At 44.4% G+C, this 24,151-nt stretch overlaps 1 protein-coding gene across 1 annotated transcript; it reads left to right on the forward strand.

The window, feature by feature from the left end:
* The first annotated feature begins 800 nt into the window (after window positions 1–800).
* qser1 (glutamine and serine rich 1) lies at window positions 801–19,653 on the forward strand. Its single transcript, XM_080762879.1, has 13 exons — window positions 801–1,353; window positions 4,592–4,695; window positions 5,113–5,259; window positions 5,656–8,892; window positions 9,736–10,064; window positions 10,308–10,424; window positions 10,976–11,109; window positions 12,377–12,561; window positions 13,774–13,911; window positions 14,353–14,450; window positions 14,794–14,940; window positions 16,215–16,310; window positions 17,919–19,653. Exons 1-13 carry the CDS (start codon window positions 1,169–1,171, stop codon window positions 18,057–18,059), a joined length of 5,058 nt encoding a protein of 1,685 aa, XP_080619005.1. The 5' UTR covers window positions 801–1,168; the 3' UTR covers window positions 18,060–19,653.
* The last annotated feature ends 4,498 nt before the right edge of the window (window positions 19,654–24,151 follow it).

Raw genomic sequence — 24,151 nt, forward strand, 5'->3', positions numbered from 1 at the left:
CGGTTTAGATATAAATTATGGCAATATTTGATTCCATTATTTTTTATGTTTAATTTTAATTAAGTTTAAGGTTTAATGTTTTTACACCAGTGATGAGTCAAGTGGCTACCAATGTCTGAATAATGGGTAAATAGGATAAAGTATTGATGTCTGATAAATCATGACATAATGCAGAAAACAAGTTCAGAAGAGGAAGAAGCGGGCCCTTGACAATACTGTACCTCTTCCTGTTTCATCAGATATTATGTCTAACTTATGATGCCAAAGTTCACGATGACCTTATGGGTCAATGTACTGAAGGTTGTTTTTTCCCCCCTGCTGCTCAGTGATTGTAAGCAAAAATACTTGAAAACTGTCAAATGTTTTAAATAAAGTTTTAAGTGTGTTTTTGTTTTCAGCCACATCATGATACAAATATGTTAATCCTCAGGTGTAGTCAGACTGCATCAAATTAACAGATTGTGTCCTTCAACTAAACAAGTTGAAGGACTAGAGGGGGAAAAGGAATAATATTGAATCTGACTGTTGAATGATTCTCCCACTCAGTATTTTGTTGGTGTGCTTTCTCTAAAAGTATGTCTCAAAATGCTATCATTTTCACAAATTTCCATGATGTGTCCCCCACACACATACACACACACAATGGGCTATTGATACAGTATCAGTGTGTATCATACAAACAACACGACCTCCATAGCCTGCTATAGCCTAACTGTAAAACAACCATGCATGCAGGTGGTAAGAAGAAGGGTCGGTAGTCAAATAAAACTTCCAACCCAAGTAACCGTTTGCGGTGCATCCTGGGAAATGACCCAACATGGGGGCACATCATGAAACCATGCAGCGCTGCTGCTCTGCACAGTTGTGGACATCGGGAGAATAGATGTGAGCAATTATTAACACATCTTTTGTTTTGTTTCCCGAGGAAGACGAAGGTATTAGACTCTCTCAAGACGCGTGTAATAGCAAAGCTTCGGGTGGCTTCCCCCTCGGTTTTTCCCCTCGGGTGTCTATCGCTTTGGTAATGTGATTGTTTTGGTCGGTGGCTGCCTTCCTTGGCTGGTTGTTGCTCTGGTATTGGTGCTACAATGGTGTGTGCTGCTGGCCGCCGCCGCCGCTCCACAAAGCTCTGTCGTCGGGGAACAACAAGAAGGGCAGCTTTCGCCGGATGATGGACAGCAGGAATTATCCGCCGACGTCCAGCTTCGCCGACGCGCTGGTTCCACCGCCGCCACCGGCGGCAGCAGCAGCACAGACCGCAGCTTCTGCGGCTCCTTCCCCGTCTCTGTCGTCGTCTCCCTGGGCCTCCTATGAGCGCAGCAGCGCCGCAGCAGCGAGTAGCATCAAGCAAAGGTATACATATGAGATGAAGGCAAGGCGGCTCGGGGCGGGTCACCTTCCACAGGGAAAACACGGTGATGGATGGAAGGCCTGCTTTTTAGTTTACATGACACAAGGGTCTTCTTCTTTTCTGCTGATGTCGTACGAGCCAGGCACTATCGTATCGCGTGCCGGGGGGGGTGGAATAGCAGTTCTATAAGCTCACAACACGTCACGTCCACGACATGTTTTGGGCTTTCAGGTCGGCTTTTTTCTCGGCACGTGACAGCGCCCGTACGACGAAATAAATAGTAGTAGTGACTGTCTGGACTCCTGTTTGTCGCTCGACATAAAACACATCACGATTCCTAATACACTAAATACAGTAATACAGTAAATGTCGACGCGTCTTCTTAATTCTCCCAGTTTGTTGTTGGACATATTGTCGTTTTGGTCGTATGACACTTGTGGGGGGGAAAGGCTGCTAGGTCCAATTTAAAGCCTGCAGTCGCGTTGTTGTTACCTGGGAGACATTCCTTCCTCCCGACCCGCACATGAATTCACACACACAAATACAAACGGAGCTAGCCAGCTATAGCTAGTTAGCATTTATTGAATGTGTGTACGTGTGTTTAGCATGACATAATGCAATGAATGTGTGTCGCCCCTGGTCGTTGTTGCTAGGTTGGAGCTGCTGTTGTCACCAGGCATGTATGAAGTGGTAGCGTCTCAGCATGAAGGAATCTCTCTCCTCTGGATCAGTGTTAACCAGCCTCCTTATCCACCCACAATAATGTTGGCCGTCATGCTAGCTAGCTACCCAACTAGCAGATCATAAGTGACCTATTTTATTGGGGTGCATACTTAGGTGTGCTGCCCCGTGAGAGGTTAGGTTTAGGGTGAGGGTTTGAGATAGGTTGTAGTTGTAGGACTAATGACTAGTCTAAACCAAAAACTGTCTAAACTAAGTACTGCACCCATTTTATTGGCCTATTGGCGCTTGTTAATAATAATAAGACAACGCACCTTTCAGCAAAGTAGTCTGTTTAATGTATTGATCGTATTAATCTCAATTGCAATACTAGTGGGCAACCATTATTATACAGTCAACGTGTCATTGTATTTGTCACATGAGAATGTCACACATTCTGCCTATTAATGTGTGTACTACATAACATACATGATGCAACACAAGTGTCTTCAGACTAACAATGCTTTTGTCTTTGTCTGTGTTGTTGTATTTACTTTGACTGACTGAAAACAATGGGTTTAACAAAGTGACCCTTATACCCTATTGCCCTTCCAGGTAAAAAGATAGAGATACTGATATAGCTTATCATCATTGCTTCAGTTATAACAAGCCATTACTACGGCATTCTGGGGCAAAAACAAGCTAAATTGTTATATTCTTATATAAGAACTGATGTTGAAAGAAGTCATCGCTGAGTCAGAGACAAGAATAAGGAAATGTTTTTGACTATTTATTTTCTGATTGGCCTGTACAAGGCCTGGAAACCGTTCTTAACACATTCAGGACGGGAACCCCTTTTGGTGTTTTAACCCTTCTGGATGGGAACCCATTTTGGGGTTCTTCTTGCTATGTACAGTATAGCAATTGATTGAATATAATAAATAGATTAGATTTAGTTTTTCTCCAGAAAACTTATGTCAAGCTTTAGAAGGCGTTTTTAGAATCTGCCTCAGTCCTACAGGGGAACTTGGTCAACTTTATTACATTGACAACAAATTATATAGTTAGTACATTGCGTTATAACCAGCAGCTCAGTGGCCTTGTGGTTAGAGTGTCCGCCCTGAGACTGGGAGGTCGGGGATCGATCCCTGGCCGGTTATACCAAAGACTCTAAAAATGGGACCCAATGCCTCCTTGCTTGGCACTCAGCATCAAGGGTTTCATTGGGGGTAAGTCCCTGCGACATACTAGCGTCATGTAAAAGTAAGGCTACTTACTTTTTACTTTTAAGTTATAAACCTGATAAAGAAGCCCTGATTCACGCTTTTGAAATCAAGGGAAAATTGGGGGGAAATGGAGTGAGTGTGTGTTGAGGATGGGGGAAGATGACTCAATCTCAGTTCAATGTTCTTCAACAGCTGTTTGCCTCCTGGCGAGATCAGGCTAGCTGTGACCGATTTGTGTCTTGACTCCTTTTTTGAGTGGTGCAACCACTCCAAGGAACAGCAATGTCCCTATGTCCCAACCTACGATGTTTAGAGCAGGGGTAGGCAACCTTAGGCACGGGTGCCAACATTGGCACAGGGGAGGGTTATCACTGGCACACTGGCATAAGAGTGAGACAGAGAATAATTTTTCTTTTCAAATTAAATATTCCAAAAAAAGGTTTAGTCAGTTCAAATAAGTCCACTGACACTCACATGTACAAATTACATCCTGCACATAATTGTACATTCATTCAAACTTCTAACTCATGACTGGGGAGGAATTCTGGGACATACTGTAGGTGGGCTACTGCTCTGAGTTAATCATTACATACTGATGTGAAAGAAAATATTTCTAAGCTTGTTATGTGTATACTACTGTATATGGACACTCAAAATCAGTTGGAAATATTTCATTTTGATGTGGTGTCATAATTATATATGGCACTGACTATCACGAAAATGAAACAATGAGACAACTGCCGCGAGTCGCGATGTTGTGCCACACAAACATATACGGGGGAGAACCCAGCAATTGGTTGAAATAGGCTATCCAGCCATGCTGAAATGAGCATGACAGCACACCACACCTAGCCTGTAATGGAAGATTCGAGAACAGATTAATTACATTAGAAATCTCATCAGTTGTGCTGATTAGTGATTCAAGTCTAATCATTAGACTGAGCTTTCAGAGCAGCAGCATTATTGGCTTAGGAATGAAACAAAAAAGGCAGGTATACATACAGTCCTGTATTTTAGGATCAGTTATTAGGATGGTACTTGGAGAGTCAAATATTTTCTGAGGTGGTACTTTAGTATAAAATGGTTGGGACTAGCCAATGGTCTATATAACATGATAACTGTGTGTTTGTCAATGTATTAACAAGGAAGAGGATGGGCAGCTCAGAGAGTCTGATAATGTAGAGCTAGCAGACCAGTAAGGTTATACTTCAAACGGCAAGTTTTGTGCCATTCTACTTAATCTAAAAGACGTATAAGATGTTGCCCATTTTGCCATGTTTCCCATACGTTTTAGAACTGCATCGTTTTTGTTTTTTCAGAAAGAGACCAGAGCTTTATATGTGCTTTCTTGCAGTTCCAGTTATGGTGCAAGTCATCTTGACACAGAACTCCTCCAGCGGCAAAGCTACGTCTCTGCACATCAGATTCCTACCTACACCACGTCACATCATCCTGCAGGTCAGTTGGAGCTAATGCACATTTATCTTTTCATTCTAGTCCAGGATGTGGCTGAGCTACTACAAACATATAGGACAAATTAGGGTTGTTAAACATTCCCCAGAATCTTTTTAAATATTGGCCTGATTATATTGAATATATTCGAAAATTATTAGTATTAGTATTATTATTATTATTATAAAAACATCCCCATAGAAAATTACTCGTTATTGTAAAAACAGGATACCAGCGGACAGCGAGCGCTGCTCGGATCCAATAAAGTATGCATTGTTTATTGTATTGTCCCTGTCAAATAAACAACATTATTATTTTAATTTACCAGCCGTAGGACAAATATGTTTGGACTGACCTTAGTAATGGCAGTCACAAATCCTCCATCTGTGTCTTATTCTGTGATCGTTTTCATCTCCCTTGTAGGGCTGTCAGGAGTGTTTGACTCAGATGTTAATACTTCTGAGACTTCAATCATGAGCTTCCTGTCAGCCATGGAGTCCAGAAGCCTTCAGGCTGGTCCTGTCGGTGCCTCACTGCTCCCTCCTTTCAGGACTACATCATGGCCTGCTGGTGAGAACAAATATGCTATGGCTACTAAATTACCGTTGCTTAGAATTTTCTATTTGAAAAAGTGGACTGACTTGTTTCTATAACACAACCCTATTTTAAACCCTTTTTCATATCAAGTCCCATTATTTATTCAGCATTTGAGCCACGGACCACCATTTGATGAGATTTAGCCTCTAAGACCCCAAACTAAAGAACATGTTTTGCTATAACACTGCTATAACACATAAAAAGTACTAGAGGCTAGCCTAGAGCATTTGTCCCACTGAGAAAAAATGTGCGGCGTCCTGTAATTAATTTGCAAGCGTTAGTATTATGATTCATACATTTTCAATCGGTGTACATGTAGGCTTCATATTCCCCCTTTTACTTATATTCTCATGGTTCCTCTTCATGCAGGTGCCAACTCGACCACAGAGCTGTATTTGACGGGTGCTCTGCCATCTACTGCCACTTTTCCTTCTCCTGCCACTCTGTCCTCTTATCAGCACACTGGTGCCTTCCCTTCCCGGAGCTATGCCGCCGCCTCCTCCTTAGCCCTCCAGGACCCTGCCTTCAGCACGTCCAATGGCCTCTTCTCTCACCACGATCCCCTCCTCCACCTCAAATCCGGCCAGACTGTCCTCCCTGCCCTGGCCTTCAACCACCTCTCTGCCCCCTCACTGGGCTCAGCACTGCCCATCCAATCCTCCACGTACCGCTCTGCCCAGGAGTCAGCCCCCCACCTCCTTCAGCCTCAGTTCAGTCTTCTGCCCTCTACTCTGCCTGTCCCTCACGGAGCCCCCCAGCCTTATGGTGCCCCAGTCTTCTCAGGCTCCATTGAGAGAGCACTTCAGCGGGAATGTAGTGTGATCAAACACCATCAGAGGCCTTCCAGTACCCATGCGGCCTCAGAGCAGCTACCCAGCTCTCACCACTCCTTACAGGGGTACTTGGGCTCGGGTGGTGAAGCGGAGGTGTCCTACCAGCAGGAACCCTCTCGTCGGACCCCTGTGTCGTGTAGCCCTGCCACGGGGGCGGACCGTTCTCAGGGGGTCAATGGTGCCTCGCAACCGAAAACGGAGTCAACAACTCGGAGTTATTCATCTGCTTTGGGGACCAAGGCTAAAGCCTCTTCCAAGTTAGCCCCACACCCCTCAGAGGGTGGGGAATGTCATCGGCATTCGCAGAGTTTGACAGGAGGCTCTCCTGAAAGATATTCCTCCCCTGGACAAAAGCAGAACTCTGTCATTGCCAACCAGCAGTCGGTCCAGCTGCCCAGTCTGCTGTCCAACAGTCTCTCTCAAACGTATATCGCCTCCCACAACCAATCCCAACCCTCCCACTCCTCCACAGATAAACTGCCTCCCCTTTACAAGACTCTGCCTTCTTTCTCTGGCAACGGGGCGTCTGTTAGTCAGGCCTTGGTCTACTCTTCCAGTCCTGTGTTACAACAGGGCCCAGAGGCCCAGTATGGAACCCAAGTCCAGGTCCTATGTCAGGGGAACCTCTCAGAGAGCTACCCTGCTTCTCATTCTCAGGTCACCCCTAACGTGAGTTACCCATCTCAGTCACAGGGGCAAGCTTCGACTTCTCAATCTCTGAGCTATGCCACAGGACAATCCCTCAGCTCTTCTTACTCATCTACGTGTGCCCAGAGTCTATCTACATCAAATTCTACACAGGGCTACACTCTGATGCAATCTTCACTTGGAGGTAAAACAGATAATGCTCTTACCCAGCAGCTCACCCAGAAATACCTGTTGTCTGCGCCCACACCCAGCTACTCTTCAGCTCCTCATGCACAAGCCTTACAGAACAATGTTAGAGCCTCAGTGCAGGACCTAAAGCCGGCCTATGGCAAACAAAAACCTGAAGAGCTTCCTATTCAGGACCTGCAGGCGCTCCAGCAAGTCTCCATGGAGACCCCAGCTGAGAGCAACATGGGTGCTCACAATAACGTGGTCTACGTGGTCTCAAAAATGGACGACCGCTACAAAACGCAGAGCGTAATCCGGAGCAATTCACGGTCTGAGGACCAGTTTATGGGACTCGGCCAGACAAACGTGGCCCAGGTAAAGAATTCAAGGATGGACTCTGTGGGCCAGCAGCACGTCCAACTAAGCAGTGCCAGCTGTGAGGGAACAGCTAACACAAAAACTACTAACGCCAGTATTATATCTTCCCATGTGCCCCTTAATTCGGAGCACCTCAAACATCACTCTCTGCTGCTCAAATCCTCTGAGCCACACCAACAAAACCACCAGAGTCATAACCAGCCTACAGCAGCTCTGACCCAGTTCATCAGGGTCCCTAGCACCCAGGGTCTGCACGAGCGCAACGAGATGATTCTGCTACAACACCCCCTCGTCCACTCGGGTCAAAACTCATCAAAGGTAATATCGGCACTTATGCATCCCGCTCAAAGCTCGGGCCCAGCGCAGGTCCAGTACCTGATGAGTGCCAGTGATGAGAGCCGGAGCCAGCAGAGTGTGCTAGCTTCAGCTCAGAGCTCAGTCACAGGAGACTCGAAACACCTAGCATCAAAGGACCACTATGGCCAGTCTGCTAATCAGCAGTCACATGATGCCAAGAACCACTTTACTCTCAACTCCATCTGCTTCCCTGACTCCATGCTGCTGGCAGATGACAGGAACATTCTCTCCAATGTTGACGACATCCTGGCTGCCACAGTGGCTGCATGCGGTGTCACGCCACAGGACTTTGTCAAAGCTGCATCCGCGGGTGAAGGGGAAATGGCAGACTCCAAGGGGCACTTCCAAACTGTTGACATGAGACACATTTCTCCTAGTTTCTCCTCAGCACAACAGCCAATCATCACCAACTCCCACGCCATGTCAATGACACTAAATGGCGGTCAAATAACTACAAACTGTCACGGACAACCTGTCCACACCAGCTCGGACCTCAACCCAAATGGAGACGGAGGACGCACTGAGAATGACTATCATCTAACCAGCCAGGCATATGACCCCTCGGGACTCCAGAACATCGTCAAGGGGAATGCAAAGTCTGTCAAAGGGGAGGATGGTCTCATAGACTCCCCGGGCTCTGAGACCTTCCCCAAAAAGAAGGCTCGTAGCAAGTGCTTATCCAAGCCATCTGGGCCGGAGGAGGAGAGTGCACAGGGCAGACCAGCCAAGCGCGGCGGGCAGACCAAGCGGCAGAACTCTCGTGGTAGTGACGCCGGTTCTCCCTCCTCCTCACACACCGTGTATGATGGCTATCAGCAGCAGGAGAGGATCAGACAGAAGATCCGGGAAGTGGAAGAGAAACAGCCAGAGGTGAAGACGGGCTTCATGGGCTCATTTTTAGACTTCCTCAAATCTGGCCCGAAGCAACACTACTCTCCTAGTCCTACACGCACCATCAGTCGCCCCAGAAAGCCCTCCGTCTCATCTAAGCAGTCCCCTTGCCCCTTGCCTGCTCTGCCCCCCAAACTGAGTCCACAGAGGGGCCACGGGGAAAGCGGTCAGCAAAAACGGCTGGACGAGGAACTGCAGAAGAACCTGGAGACTCTGCCGTCATTTAGCTCCGATGAGGAGGAGAATACTGGGAAGAACCAGGCCCTGCGCAACAGCATCACCTCAGCCCTCTCTGCCCTGGATGAGTCTTCAGATAGGAGAGCCAGGACAGGTAATTACGCCTCTTATAGATGACATGCCAAGCCAATATAATGCATACATACACTTTTTGATTTGTCGTGCAAGGTTTGAACAATAACCTGGGATCGCTTTTTAGCTTATGGCAGGTAATTGGAAAGAAATGGATATTCATCATACATGCCTGATAAAGATCTTGTTTGGTCGTTACGTTGCTCAGTTTAATCCAGTATGTGTATATCCATGTATTTATTTTCCACATATTATTATCTTGCAACTAGCCTAAACAGTTTGCCATGCACACAGGCACCTTGCTGTACATCTACAGCAAGATAATAGACATACATATTGTAAGAAGAATTCAACTTTACACTGACGGTGTGGGTGAATTTTACTTTGGTTTTACTGAACTTCTTTTTAGAGTGGTGCCAGCCCCTCCCATGTCCAGATTTTAGTGTGTGTGTGTGTGTGTAAACACAAACCTTGTCCTAACACAAATGTTAAATGCCATTGATAATGAATGGCCAGTTTTACGTCATTTTGAGTGTTTGTGTAAACACAAACATTAAAAGCTGGACATCTCATCTCATTGGCTGGAATGACATAATAATAATAATCTGAGTGGAATAGTAAGAGTGGTGACACTAGCGTTGACTCCCATTGTAACAATGGAATTCGGAAGTGTTCATTCTATCTCAATGGGATAATTCTAATGTTTGGAACTATAGCCCATAGGCACCCGCTTTGCGGAGAGATCAAAGCACGTCACTACTCTCTTACTAGATTACACTGATAATAATAAGATGTATTATGATAAGAGTGCCCGTCACCTCACACAGGTGTGATTTTCTTTCTTTAAAAAAAAAACCTGCTGCAGACGACAGAATCAGCCCTTCTGTGATGAAGTCAGAGCAGAGCCTGTGTACCGTGCCCCAGTCTATTGCTGAAACCCCGCCGCAGCCAGCGGCCGCTCCCAGGGACACCATGACGAAAGCCTCTGCAGCAATGACTGCGTCGCCTGTCCTGGCGTCGCCACCGGTTCAGGAGAGCTCAAAGCAGGCCCCGCCAGGACAGTTGGCTGTCCAGTTGCCCAGTGTGGCCATTGAGGGACTGACCGACGAAGAGCTGTCCGACAGCGGGGGCGAGGGAATGTACCGCGAGAGGGACGAGTTTGTCGTCAGAAATGAGGATATCGAGAGCCTTAAGGTATGGCTAGGGAAGGACAACATGGGACATGCTTATAGGAGGTGATCATGTTGCTTACATCTGGCATTAACATCAGCTTGCAATCGGATAGCTAAAGTTTAAATGCAACGTGTCTTGAATCCACATCCAGCAACCACGTGAAAGGAAAGAAACATTAGCCACATGCTGAGGCATGTTTTGCACTAATGGTGTATTCACATGGTGTGTGTGTGTGTGTGTGTGTGTGTGTGTGTGTGTGTGTAGGTGACAATGAAAGCGGGACAGGAGCCTCCAGCCATTTGGAAGGTCCAGAAGGCTCTGCTGCAGAAGTTTGTCCCAGAGCTGAGGGATGGGAAGAGGGTGTTTTCTGCCACTAACAGCGTGAGTACACCTGCACACACTCGCAACACACCATAATAAGCAATGAAGCATACATGCACATACAGTACACACTTCCCTATGTCACATATCAGCATGGGGATGTAAACATAGAGGTCATGTTATTCTTTATAACCCATTTAGACCTGAGAAATGATTCTACAAATGGCTTCTGAAAAAAACAGTTTTCTGAAAATCCCATGTTTCTATGGCAGTTGTTCTCAAACATATTCATGTCAAGGACCCCCAAAAATTAGTTGAAAACGCTCGCTCTGAAAGAATATATATTCAAAGATTTGCAACACATTTTCACGATTTTTCAAAAATAGCAGCTCTACAAGCTTGTAGCACGGCACTCTACGAGCTTGTAGATCTGCTATTTTTAAATACCGGTAGCTAAAGTAGAACATAATGCTTAAAACACCAAAAGGGGTTCTGCCCAGAATGGGTTAATCCATTCAGGAATGGAACCCATTTTGGGGTTCTTGTTATGTACAGTATCATTTTTTCTTTCTTTTTTTAAGTTATATTTGCTTATATTTGCGTTTGCACAGTATCTTGGCTATTTCGGAGATGCCAAGACCATGTACCAGAGGGTGTATGTGAAGTTTCTAGACACTGTCAACAAGAGGGAGTATGTACGAGTCTGCAGCCGCAAGCCACGCTGCAAGCCCATGAACTCGCTCAGGTACGTTGTGACCCCTAGCCTGAATTAAGTCTGAATTACCATTTCCTTTCACTTTATTATTCAGTCTTAAAAGTGTTCAATTGCAGCTGTTTTCGAGAAGGCCGTTGCCGAAGAGAGAATCCTCAGTGATTATTAGTTCATCCCCCAATCAATCACAAGCCAGTCATAGAATTTGAGTTTGGTGTAACGCTGAACTCCAATATTGATTTCCTATTCCAGTAGACCAGGGGCGTCATGTTTCAATAATGATCGTGAGTGCTCAAAGTGAGGGCAGCAGAACAAAAGCCACCTTATTAGCATTTGAATGCCCACGTTGGGCGGCCCAACACCTCTTGCCCAAGCGCCCCCGTAAAGGTGTGTGACTACGTGACATTTCATTTCAGTCTTCATAATGCGTGGTACGGTGGGTGCATATTGGCATATTATTTTAACCGTGGGTGTTTCAGCTACCAGGCACCCCCGGAGTCTCCGCCACTGCAGTAGACTGGGTTTTTGAACTGTCAGCCGCTGTTCAGGATCAAATTGGTCACAGCAAGCACGGTCAGGACCTGGACGAATTAGTGACGTCTCGATTGTGGCCGGATCAAGCCAAACCAAGACTAGTCGGATCTGGCCCAGAATATCACCTGATTTCAACAAACATAAATTCTGCCCACTAAGACGGACATCCCTGGATGAATCACAGAGAGTCAGATCGAGGCCAGATCAACTCGAGTCATATCATAACTAGTCAGATCTGGCCCAGAGTAAGCTATATTATTTCAACTGGTTAAGACGTCCTGGAAATGACGTAAAGATCATCCCCATATGGGCTGTGATCTGGCCTAGTCCTGAACGTCACCGGAGGACATCATCGTAACGTCGTCATGGCATAATTTGGCTTGCTGGGGTGGTCTTCGGCCCGGACGGTTAGCTCAACCGTCTGGGCACCTAGGCTGCCAAGCCAGCCGGACGGCGTGCTGCGGGTTCGACTCCCGAGCCCGACGGTCTTTGCCGTCACTCCCCATCTCTCTCCCCCTTTTCTGTCTAATTACTGTACCCTATCAATAAAGGCAAAAAAATGCCCAAAAACTATATCTTTAAATTGGTGGTCTTCTTTTTAATGTGGCTCATGTATTATAGCAAAGCATCAAATTGAGCCAATGAAATTGGCTAAACGGCCCGTGAGTGTTGATGTGAGTGATGTTAAATTCTTCTTGTCTTCTCGGATTCTTTCTGGAAGGGCGCAAGGTTTGAATTGCTATTGTGGTGTTATTATTTTACCCAGGGGTTCTCAGGTGAAGACCTTGCTGGGCCTAACAGCTTCCCCTTCCCTGGTCACCCTGAACCAGAAGCCCCGGCCAAAACCGCCCAAGTCCAAGGCAGAACCGCCACCCAAGAAGAGGAGGAAGTGGAAGGAGGACCTCTCAAGCACTCCTTCAGGCTCCTCCGATGAGGAGGGCGGTGACTATGGTGAAGAAACCTTTAACTCTTTTTGTTTTGTTTTTGCCCGCTAGGTGGTAGCATAAGCACACCTAACCCGTGCCAGCAGTTCACTCTTAAGGCTCCATTTGCGTCACCGCTAAACCCCTTATCCCTAAACTTTTATGCCTTTTTTCTTTTCTTTTTACAATTTTGCTAAACATTTTTCTTTTCAAAATCTTTTTATTAGAGTTTTGTGACAGACCCAGGGGCAAGCATTAAACAGACATATCAAATATGAAAATAAAAATAAATAAAACTCCATCCCCTATCCCACCCACCCCCCACCCACAATCCCAAGGATAGTCGGAAAATACATAAATAAAAAATAAAAAATAATAGAGCAGATTTTAATAGCAGAGCAGAATTTGTTTCAGTTGTGGCTGGCGTGGCCGAGGCATAGGCACGGCACACTATACCGTTTGTGTGTCCTGGTAGAATGTCATAAACGGACCCCGGGTTTTGTAAAAGGCACGGCACACTATACCGTTTGTGTGTCCTGGTAGAATGTCATAAAAAAAAGAAAAAGTTTTACAAAACCTGGGGTCCGTTTATGACATGCTAAACATTTTTGAATAGTTAAAATGGACAGTCTACAAGCTCACGACGTGTCAATGTAGATTGGCTAGTTGAACTATTCAAAAATATTTAGCAAAATAGTAAGTTTAGGGATAAGGGGTTTAGCGGTGACGAAAATGGAGCCCATAGTCTACGAGCCTCGGTTTCATTTCCGGGTTATTAGTGAGGTGGGGGCTATTGTTGTGAGGAAGGTGATCGTTAGCATTTGCTCATACCCGTTACCTCTCGTCAGAAACGGTTGCATGTCCGGAGCGATGCGAGACAAAGTACAAATGAAATTAGATCATCGGGATGCGTGGCGGCTCACCATGGTCAGTGCTCGAAGCTTTAGAGATACAGGGCTTTGGAAATCAAATATAATGGAGGCTCAATGGAGCTGGATGGGAAAAAAAACATAGGTGGTGGGGAAGGAGGCGTTGCATAGCAACCGGAGCAATGCTAAAAGGTAAATTGACGGTTTCCGCTTTCATGGAGTATACGGTTGTCTACGAACATGTACGTAGCATGTACGTAGCATGTACGTAGCAGAAAGAATTAAACTACTGTCTTTAACCCTCCAACCCCACAGAAGACTATGATAATAATCACTTCTCTGCTTCTCTCATCACATCATTCCCACCCAAGACTTCAGTCCTCCGGTGCCATTGGGCTCGCGGTTGATGAACACGCGGACCATGAAGGAGACGTTCAGGAGCTTTGTGGAGCTGCTCATCAGTGTCGCCCTGGACGAGGACGTGTTGACGGCGCTGGAAAAGGACAACGGTGAGAAAATGTACATTTGAGATCACTGCTGAGGTCGATGTTCCTATTCAGAATGACATGGCACCAGCAGTAGATGAAAATGGGCTCCATGCACATTTTGGAAAGAACTTGGGCCCCTTCCCAACTTCCTTCACAGGTGTTACTAATGAAGGTTTTCTTCCATTCTGGTCAAACAGTCAGCGTGCTGCTATTGTGCGCGTTGGCTCACTGCTACACCAAAGTGTCCTTGAGTGGGTTCCAAATGGCCCTGTAAAAGTTTGAGAACCACTGCACACTAAATGGAACGGAGCCTTAATTAATATCATCGGTAACACCTGTGAAGGAAGTAGGGAAGCAGCCCAGAAGTAGGAAGAGTTATTCTGTGTGCATAGAGCCCATTGAACAAAAGACCACAGAGGATGGGATGATCTAAATGGATTGCTTCCCCATGTCTCATTTCAGATGAGCTGCTGCTGCCTCATATGAAGAGGGTGGACGGGATGATCGCTGACAACAGGAAACGCCTCCTTCCCCAACTGCATATGGGACAGCTCCTAAAGGTCCATTACCCTTATCGGTGTTTGTTGCTGAATGATGTTTTGGAAAACACTTTGGGAGTTGGGACAAGAATAAAAGTAGTTTGTGTGATGACTTCATGACACGATTTGTGACTTTTGTGTTACCGTAGCTACACCTTTTATTGTATTTTGTCCTCCTTCCATGCTGGTTTAATAACGAGCACATGTGGTTGCGTTTAAGAGAATACTCAGAAGTTATTTCCATTGTACGCAATAAGGTCAAAGGCGATCACAAACTGTATTTTATTTGATATAATCACAACTTCAAGGATGGCATCACAACAAGGTTGTGTCTCTAAAACATTTCTCTCATCCATGTCTTTAGACGGCCCTAGACAGCTTTCCAGAGATCTCTGTGGTAACAGAATTGACCAAGGATGGAGAAACCCCAGCCTTCAAAGTGCGTCTCAGTGGGAAGGCCTACAACAAGAAGACCATGAAGCCCTTCAAGCTGGCCAACAAAGTGCCACTGGTGAGACCTAAAACATGCTACAAATGGAGACATGAAAATGATGTGCTGTTCAGAAACATTTTGGGCTAGTCATGTGTTGACTTAAACTACCACAGAAAAGATGTTTCAAAATTTCACAATGCTTGTATACTTTATGCTAAACCTTCACTAATTTTCTGTTGCAAGTGATGTAACGCCTTCTCAACAACCTACTACACATATTTGACCGCAAAGGTTTTCAAAATTGTAGAAATTGCAGAAAATTAAAAAGCAAGAGAGAAATAGAGATGGGCAAAAACGTTACAGAGAAAAGTACTGCAGTAATGTAGCAGAGCAGGCAGGTTTAAATGGCCTGCCCCAACGAAATGAAGTGTGCCTGTGAAAGATCAGCTGTTGAGTTGGCTCTGCTTTTTGAGTTGTCTGCCAGAACTAGTAGTTCCGCAGGCTTCACATAATTTAATGACGGTGCATTGTTTTTCTTCATGCCACCTTTTGACAGCAAGTTGTCTAGTTCCGTCCAAAATGGCAGTAGCACCATCTTGCTGCAGTTGTCAAATAATAGTTCTTGGTATAAAGGCTGTTGGGTTGGGTTTAGAGTTCTCAAACTCTGCCCGAACCCAACCAGGCCCGACCTGACATTTTGGGGCCGGGCCTAAAATATATGCTAATCAATCAAATCTATGCTAATAGTACTGTTCTGTCTATGTATGCAGCCATCTATTATGAAGATGGTGCTGACTGGCATTTCACTTGAAAGTGAGATCTTTCAAATTCTGCCCAAACCTGACCCGACACGACGTTTTAGGGCAGTGTCGGGCCTAAAATCTATGCTAATTAGCCGAGCCTCGGGCCTGCTCAGTTAGGGCACCGTTGAGAACTCTAGTTGGGTCACAAGCTCCAAAAGTAGAGTCAGGTGTCGTTTTTTTAGGCAGGGCAAGAAGGTGAAACTTGGAACCTGTAGATGGCAGCTCTATTGTGCCTGTATATGTTTAATCGTGACTAGAATGGACATATTTTACCTTTAAGAAAAAAAGTTACAGCAAAAAAGAAAATTTGTGTTTCATTACTCTATTTCTATTCTATCTACTGTATATATCTGTAATTCTTTTTGTTTATCAGGCCCCCATTGTACACTTTAATTATTTGTCCAGTAGAGGGCGTAATACAACAACCTTTTTTGTTTTACAAGCAACATTGTCTTTCTTCTGTGATCTGACTCATGGACTAAATATGTCCGAGTCGTGTTTTTCCAAATATCTTGGCAATGTATGTGTTGTATTCCTCTCCGTTTCAAGGAATACACAGTGGACCAGCAGAAAACCCAGTGGTTCTCCCTGTACCACTCGTTGCAGCATTACAAGTACCACACATACCTTATGTGTAAGGACGAGGTGAGACATCGCTCTACACACATTTCAGGGACATGTGTGGTTGTGCGAGTGTGTGTGAATGAATAATTGCTTACAGCAAGCTGTGCATTGACTGGGCACATGCTGTCCTAATATGAAAACTAAAAGAGGCAACAGGACTCTTCTAATCGTGATATCTGAAATTCTCGTTTTTGAGAGCTCCGGTAGTTTTGCCAACATGTGCGAGCCCACACGGGCATCTTAGCATATACCGGTAGATCACATTGTTGGTCTTACATTGAATGATACCTGGCCCGTAAATCATGTAATGTAATTACCTCTGACATTTAATGCTCTTCCCGTTTGTGGATGATAGAATCTCTAGTTTTGGGGTAAAATTACACTGTTATTACATTTATAGTTTCCTAGTTGTACAGGACTCAAAAAGGAATGGGAGGTGGGTGGAGGGTCAGGTGGACAATCAGACCTCACTAACCTGTTTCTCATGTTCGGGGGTCTCTTATAGACCACCCTTTGTGGATTGTGCTCTTTGAGGGCCAGGTCTGTTGAAATAATTTGCCAGTGTTTGTTAATGATGATCGTGGACATTTCTTTTGATACTAGAATACTGAATAGCACAGTTAATTCTGTTTCACTGCTTTTGGTCCTAGTTTTCTTAAGGCACTCAGATTGAGAAATATTCTGGAAGTGATGGGATGGGAAGACTATTATCCGACTCTGTAAGCATCTTGTGTTGTGCAACAGTAAAATGTGTTAATTTTACCTTGGAGTGTTCAGAACTTCAGATGGACCCATAAAGGTCCATTTGGTTCCATTGTGTACACTGTTAGGGCACATTCACACGAGGATTTTTTACTGGAGCGTATTATTTGAAAGTGTGCTTTGTTTGAGCAGGTGAGAGGCTCATTCCAATTCTGTTGCAGATAAAAAATCCCCCCCCCCCCCCCCCCCCCCCCCCATATCTCTCTCTCTCTCTCACACTCACTCTCTCACTCTCTCTCTCTCTCTCTCTCTCTCTCTCTATATATATATATATATATATATATATATATATATATATTAGCAGGCAACAGTGCAGCACTATCCCTCTCTCTGTTTCTGGCACAACAACGCCCCATTTTTTTGTTGCTCTCACTGTAAAGCACTTTGAACTGCACTCGCTGCCTGAAAAATGTACTATATAAATAAAGATTGATTGATTGAACAAGCAAAGAAGATCACGAGCCTGGAACTGGGAATCCTGATGGCTCCACTGATCTGGAGTCAGATGTAAGTGGTAGGTTTGTTTGTGTAGTGTCACACAGTGTAGTGTCACACAGTGTAGTGTCTCACACACTTGACGTCCAGTCCTCCACACCCCCCTGCTTCACGGGTGCAGTACTTAGTTTAGACAGTTTTTGGCTTGGACTAGTCATTGGTTAGACCAGTCATTAGTCCTACAACTACAACCTATCTCAAACCCTCACCCTAAACCTAACCTCCCACGGGGCAGCACACCTAACCTAACCTTAACCCATGTATAACCAATGACTAGTCTAAACTAAGTATGCACCCCGTTATTCGCAGCATAAACCTGTTCTGTACGTATCTCTCTCTCCCTTAACAATCGTTTTTTGGTTTGGCCTCCAGATCGCATCTCTGCGGGTGCATACAGGGGATCTGGGACAGGAGGAGACGATACAGATGTGCCTGCAGAACGGAGCCTGGGTAGAGGGGCTCTTCGACCGCTTTGGAGAACTTCTCAGTCAAGTGCAGCAGGCCTGCCAATAGCTCAGCCAACTGAGAGGGATAGAGAATGGAAAGCCCTGCCAACTTAAGACTAAGAAAATGTGTGGGTGGCGTGGTTCTGGCAAAACAAAGTGACAACATGATGATGGATAGAGTGGGGCTCTGCTTCCTCCTAACGGAGAGGTTTGTATCTAGGAGTGGACCTGTCTGTTGACATGCCTAAGAGATTTTGGGGGCGGAGTGGCGGACGATCTGTAGCCTAATACTGCGGTGGATGGACTCCCATGGATTACCACAACCCATACAATTAGATGGCACTAACTGGATCAATCAACACAATGGACTTTGCTGGTGGCCAGCATTTTGGAGGAGCTTGTAAGTTGTAACCCTTCCTTCCTCTGGTCCTCATGTTTGTTTGTTTTTTAGTAGTTACACACCACCTGCTAGTGGACCTTTTCATAGATCTATATTATGTTTTTGTTTTTTTTAAGAATCGGTCTGTTTGGTGAAACATAATGACAGATGGTAACCAATGCGCATGCACTAGATAGCCAGAGCAATTAGGATAGGGAGAATAGAGGACACGCAAATCAGAATGCAGCATCCTTATTACCTACAGTACGCCTTTATCAGCCATTCTATAAGTAGGCCTGAATACAGAGCTGATTTTACTGTAAAGTATAGATGTATACTGTATGTAAAACATCAATTTTTGTAATGGTGCGCCAAACATATATATATATATACATACATATATATATATAATGTATATTTTGTACAAAAAAATAAAATAGTAAGGGAGGAGTTTGTTGTAGCAATTCTTTTTAAGGAAGAATTTGATAAACGATAAGATACATGTGCTTCAATAACTCCTTGGCTTACACAACATGACTTTTTATGCTGATAGAGTTGGTGCAATCCAAATACTGCTTTCTATGATGATTTTTTGGTAATGAAATGTTATTACCTTGTACCTAAGGGTAAAAGAAAAATGTTGTCTTTGTACTCTATCTTTACAGACATAACCTACATTTTATCACAAATAGATGTATTTTTCACAGAAGGAAAAATTGTTATATTGGTTGCTTGGTCATTCATTTTGTAATACACTTTTCCCCCCCTGCAGAGATATTTCCTGACTGGACCCTTTATATATCAATTACCCTTTTCTTTCTTTTTCCTTTCTTTTTTGGGGGGAAAGATACAGTTTGTAAAGTTTATGGAAAGCACTGCCTGTGATAGGTGTGGTCACGTACCTGGCATATTTACTTAACATGCTAATGCTGACATTAGCTAGTATGTATTCATGCTAAGATATGTATGCTTTTGGCTTGATGCTTTCTAGATATCTGGGACAACAGCTATTGAAAGGCCTGTAGTGGTACCAAACAGTGTAATGATGGCTCACATTTCACCCAAGAGCTATAGGTTAATCCATGTGGCCTACAATGTTACAAACTGTATCTTTACTACAGGATCAGTCCATGAAGTTAAATTTGAACAGTTCTGACTCCTCAAGTGTTCACACTGCAATTATTTTCTGATGTGAAAATAAATTTCCTACTTAATTAACACGGACACTGTGATTGTTAAATAAGTAGAATTGAATGTACATCAAATAAAAACTACTACATTACTTTTCAGATGTAATTACCAATTTTACATATGCATTTAATTTAAATTTGATCTGTGTGGATTATTTATCAGACATGTAACCGTGCCATACACAAATAATGTGTAAGATGAACACATTTCATATTTGTGCTATAGGCTATTTACGACCCTTCTTATTATTTCGTAGTAGGAGGAATGATTTACCATTTTGTCATGGAAGGAATCCGTCTTAATAATCATTGGGCAGGCAAATCTATAAGTGTCTGACTCTAAACTCTGGACCAAAGTACTTCGAAACAACAACCATTGCCATCAGTGGTGCAGGTGGGGAGGGGCTAGAGGGAGTGGCGATATAGAGGCCATGTGGTCAGCAATATCGGTTCTCCATGAAATCTGTTTATTAGATTATGAGAATGTGTGTGCAAAGCTGACATTTTTACTTGAGGATAGCTCTATAGGAAATGGCCTGGGGGTTACTTAAATGGTTATGGTCCATACAGAGCATTAATGTGCTTGAATTGTGTTTTATTTAATGTGCAAGTTGATATTTTGGCCTAAGAGTTGTTCTAGACTAGAGTCTACTCTGACTAGCACCACTCTTGGCCCAATGTTGTATCATGTTGGGGGCTGCATTGGAAACCTTTGGGGTGGGGGAGGGCGTGAACGTTTGACACCCCTAAAATACCATGGCGTCACCAAAATCAGCTGTGTTCATCTTCCATTGGGCATCAATGCGTTCAATGCATGAACATGCATTGGTTGCAGTCGCAGAGTCTAAAAGCCCCTTGAGGCTGTAGCGATCCCTACATCCAACCATACCAATGGTTTGATTGAACCGACTGAACCAACCATACCAATGGTTTGAACCAACCATACCAAAGAGTTTGGAACCGACTGAAACTTCCGTCCTTAGTGCCCGGTGCTCTCACTAACTGTTCTCAAAATATTGTATATTGATTGAATTATTAACACAGTGTAAAAAGACAGACTACTGACCCACTTTACTCCAACCTCGATGCACTGTGCAGGCAGGGCTAAAAGGTTAATTTAGTGGAATCCTGTCTCTTTCCACTTGCCACATAAAGCATGCAGTACATTCCTTTAAACGTAACAGGTTTGTTTCCTGCCCTGCTGTCAGCTATTATTATTAGCCAAAGTGCTTTCAGTAAAGCACTTTCAGTGCCTAATCAGTAATCCCTGCCGTTATCAGCAGGTGAATGAATAGCCAGTAAACATGCTAATTGAATATGCTACAGGTGTGTAGAGGTGCTATCATACATGTCTTACTGAATTGTGAACGTAAAGCAGATCATGAAGTGTACATGTTTGTCTTGGTATACAGAAACTACTACTCTGTACTGTACAGAAACGGAAAGTGTTTGAGCCATGGCCACTGCAGTTATCCGATTCACTTTTTCTATCTGCCAGTAGACTATTGTGTCTGACACAACAAAAACACTGGACAACAACACAGAGGGAACAGTTGGTGCATAACCTCCCCTTCTGCGCACGTATGTGTGTTCTCGTGCGTGTGTTGGGTTAGTGTGAACTTATGTCCCTGTGAGGGAGGACACACTCCAAGGCGGGGAGACACTCTGACTGATGCTCGCCCACCATGCCCTCATGACCAAACTATTCACTCAGAACGGGCGCCTGGACTTTGTGTCCTCGGTAAGAGCCTGTGGCCTGTTGAATAAAATATGATTCTCGAGTTTGGCCGCCGGAATTATATGTACCCCCAAAACACAATAGACTCCCTGTGCTCGGACAACAGCTCAATGAGGAAGGCCACTGTCCTCTGTCTGAGGAGCCTGGGAGCAGCGGGGGTGGGAGAGTACCAACCAGACGAGCTGTTGGGATTCCAATACGGGCAACACTGGGCAGAGATAGTTGTTAAAGATCTGCTCTCCAGGCGAAAGGCATATGAATTTTAAATGTGTTGCATAGTTGTGCATGTGGGAGATGGACTGAGAGAGGCCCTTTGAGGAAGAGTGAACAGAATATAGCCCAATGGAGGGATGTTTACTAAGCCTGTGCTGAGTGGTAACGCAGTTGGTAGCGCTGTCACCTCACAGCTAGAAGGTCCCGAGTTCGATTCCCGCCTCGGACACGCTGGGGGCGTGTTCTCTCCGCATCATCAGCGCAGGTTGGTGAAAGAGCCTCTCTGTGTAGAGTTTACATGTTCTCCCCATGTCCCATAGGTACCCCACAAAAAACATGCAGTAATCCTGGTCTCCAGCTGCCTTCCCATGGCCAGTCGGGGCACCTGATGGAGGGGAAAGGAACTGATTGGAATAATGTGTTCCTTCCACACGCTGCGTCCTACCGGGAAAACTCCCCTCCCCTGTCAGGTGATAAGATGTGGCCTGATCACTCCTCATGCATTGAAAGAAGCATGGGCTCAGTTCAGAGCTTTCCCCAGGTTGGCAGAGGAAAAGTAGCACCCAGGATTACACCTTGGGCTATTGGCAGTTGGCGCCTGGTGAAAAAGATGGGTTACAAAATCGCAGGATAAAAATGTATATATAAAATAATATATCATAAATAAAACTAAGCCTGAGCTTGTAGAGCAACAAATATGACTGGACATGATTCTGTAAAAACATCAGTACAACCATATAGCTGTTTTTACATGTTTTGAGGGAGCATTTACCGTAGGTGCTGGGGGGAGGAGAATTCTGGACAAGCTGTTTTCCAAGAGTGATTAATGCCCTGTTGTATTGTTAGATATTAACTAATACTAAACTATAACCTTTGGTTCTCCTAGATATAGGCTACTGTTGGAAGAAGAATGAAGAACCAAGATGGTTTGGGTTTAGTTGTCTGACAAAGTTATTTTACATACTAACCGTCCGAGAGGCATTAGTCCGACAACACCGTCGCTCCCGACATGCATGGCCGGTAAAAATAACCCGTGGCTGGTTACAACTCAACTCACCCGTGGCTCCCGACATGGTGGCGGCGGCGGTGGTTTGCTCTTCACCGCGGCTCATGACGTCATGTCATGAACGGTGTTCATGCTTGTATGAGCCTTTAGTATACGACTATACTGTACGTCATGCACCCGTTTTACATGAGGATGCAAGCCAAGAACATTACAGTCAGTTTGGGCCTCCTTGGGCTCTTAGTGTAGTAGTAGTATTTAAACATATTAAACATATAATAATGTATAAACAATATATACAGTATAAACAGTATGCATTTAGTAATGACTGAAAAGGCAGAAGTAACATTGTCCTACATTTTTATCAAATTAAGCTGCCTTCCAGAAAACAACATAGAAAAACGTACACATATTCACACTTGTAGTTGTAACGCTCAGAAATAGCTTCATAAACCATTCTTTTAAAGACTTAAACTTCTAAAACAGAACTGATTTGGCTCTGTACTTGGAGCTCTTTTTCCCCTGTACACACCAAATAACCAATGTAAACTCTGCTATTTATTTGGCTAACTTTTTCCCCAGAATATGGATGCTGGAGTTCAAGTGGTAACACAAATGAGTTACCATTTTACTCTCTCTCTCTCTCTCTCTCTCTCTTATTGAGCTCGATTTCTCATTTTTACCAATATTTTTAGAAAAAAACGAACACACAGACAAACCCTACAATCTATACAGCCTATCGCTATCAGCCTCTTCTACTGGCCATGCGGGAAGCGTGAGATGTGTCAGTTGCCAGACGCTTGTTATATCTGAGGAGTTTCAGTGGGAGAGGAACACCCTATCGCTATCCCTCCCATTTCTGCTCCCTCCTGAACAGTTACCAGTAATCATGAATTTTACATTCTTACATTTCTATTAAGGTGTCTTCATATATGTCCTTCTAATCAGCTCAGTGGCCTTGTGGTTAGAGTGTCTGCCCTGTGATTTGGGAGGTCATGTCGGGTTATTCATCCCTGGCTGGGTCATACCAAAGATTATACAAATGATATTACCAGTATGAGTCCCTGTGACAGGGGGTGTTCTTGTACATCATGACTTTTAGGCATGCACTTGTAGGCTCGGGCCGGTCTAGCGCTTTGGGGACCTAGGCTGGTAATCTGAGGTTTGAGTACCGATCCTGACGACCTTTGCTGTGTGTCTTCCTCCCCATCTCTCTCCCCGTTACCGGTCAACCTACTGTACACCTATAAATAAAGGCAAAAATAAATATATTAAATAAGAAAAATGCACTTCAATCCGCTTCATGACCAGGCTGTAGATGGGCCACACATAGTTCTGCAACCATTAGTTCACATGGCTAATTATAGTCTATACTTTTTACATTCCATACTGTGTGCGCTGATGCTGTCACCCTGGGACAATTCTAAATAATATTTGTCATCTTATCTTTGCTCATGCCTATTCTTCAGATGCTTTTCCTTAACACTGCATAACTGAAACGTACGTGTACAGGAAATACACTTTCACAGAAATGAAGAGAGCAAACATAGATTTGACCTTGCGAGCTAATCTGATTGTGATTGACTGAGTATGAGTAATTCTCTCTCTCTCTCTCTCTCTCTCTCTCTCTCTCTGT

This window comes from Protomyctophum bolini (genome assembly GCF_963924005.1).
Source record: "Protomyctophum bolini genome assembly, chromosome: 1".
In the NCBI taxonomy this organism is placed as follows: Eukaryota; Metazoa; Chordata; class Actinopteri; order Myctophiformes; family Myctophidae; genus Protomyctophum; species Protomyctophum bolini.

Bases quoted from the DNA above. Each gene is read 5' to 3' on its own strand.
- qser1 (XM_080762879.1), top strand. From the start codon at position 1,169: ATGATGGACAGCAGGAATTATCCGCCGACGTCCAGCTTCGCCGACGCG. The intron at 10,065-10,307 runs GTATGGCTAGGG...GTGTGTGTGTAG, and splicing joins AGGATATCGAGAGCCTTAAG to GTGACAATGAAAGCGGGACA. The intron at 11,110-12,376 runs GTACGTTGTGAC...TATTTTACCCAG, and splicing joins AAGCCCATGAACTCGCTCAG to GGGTTCTCAGGTGAAGACCT.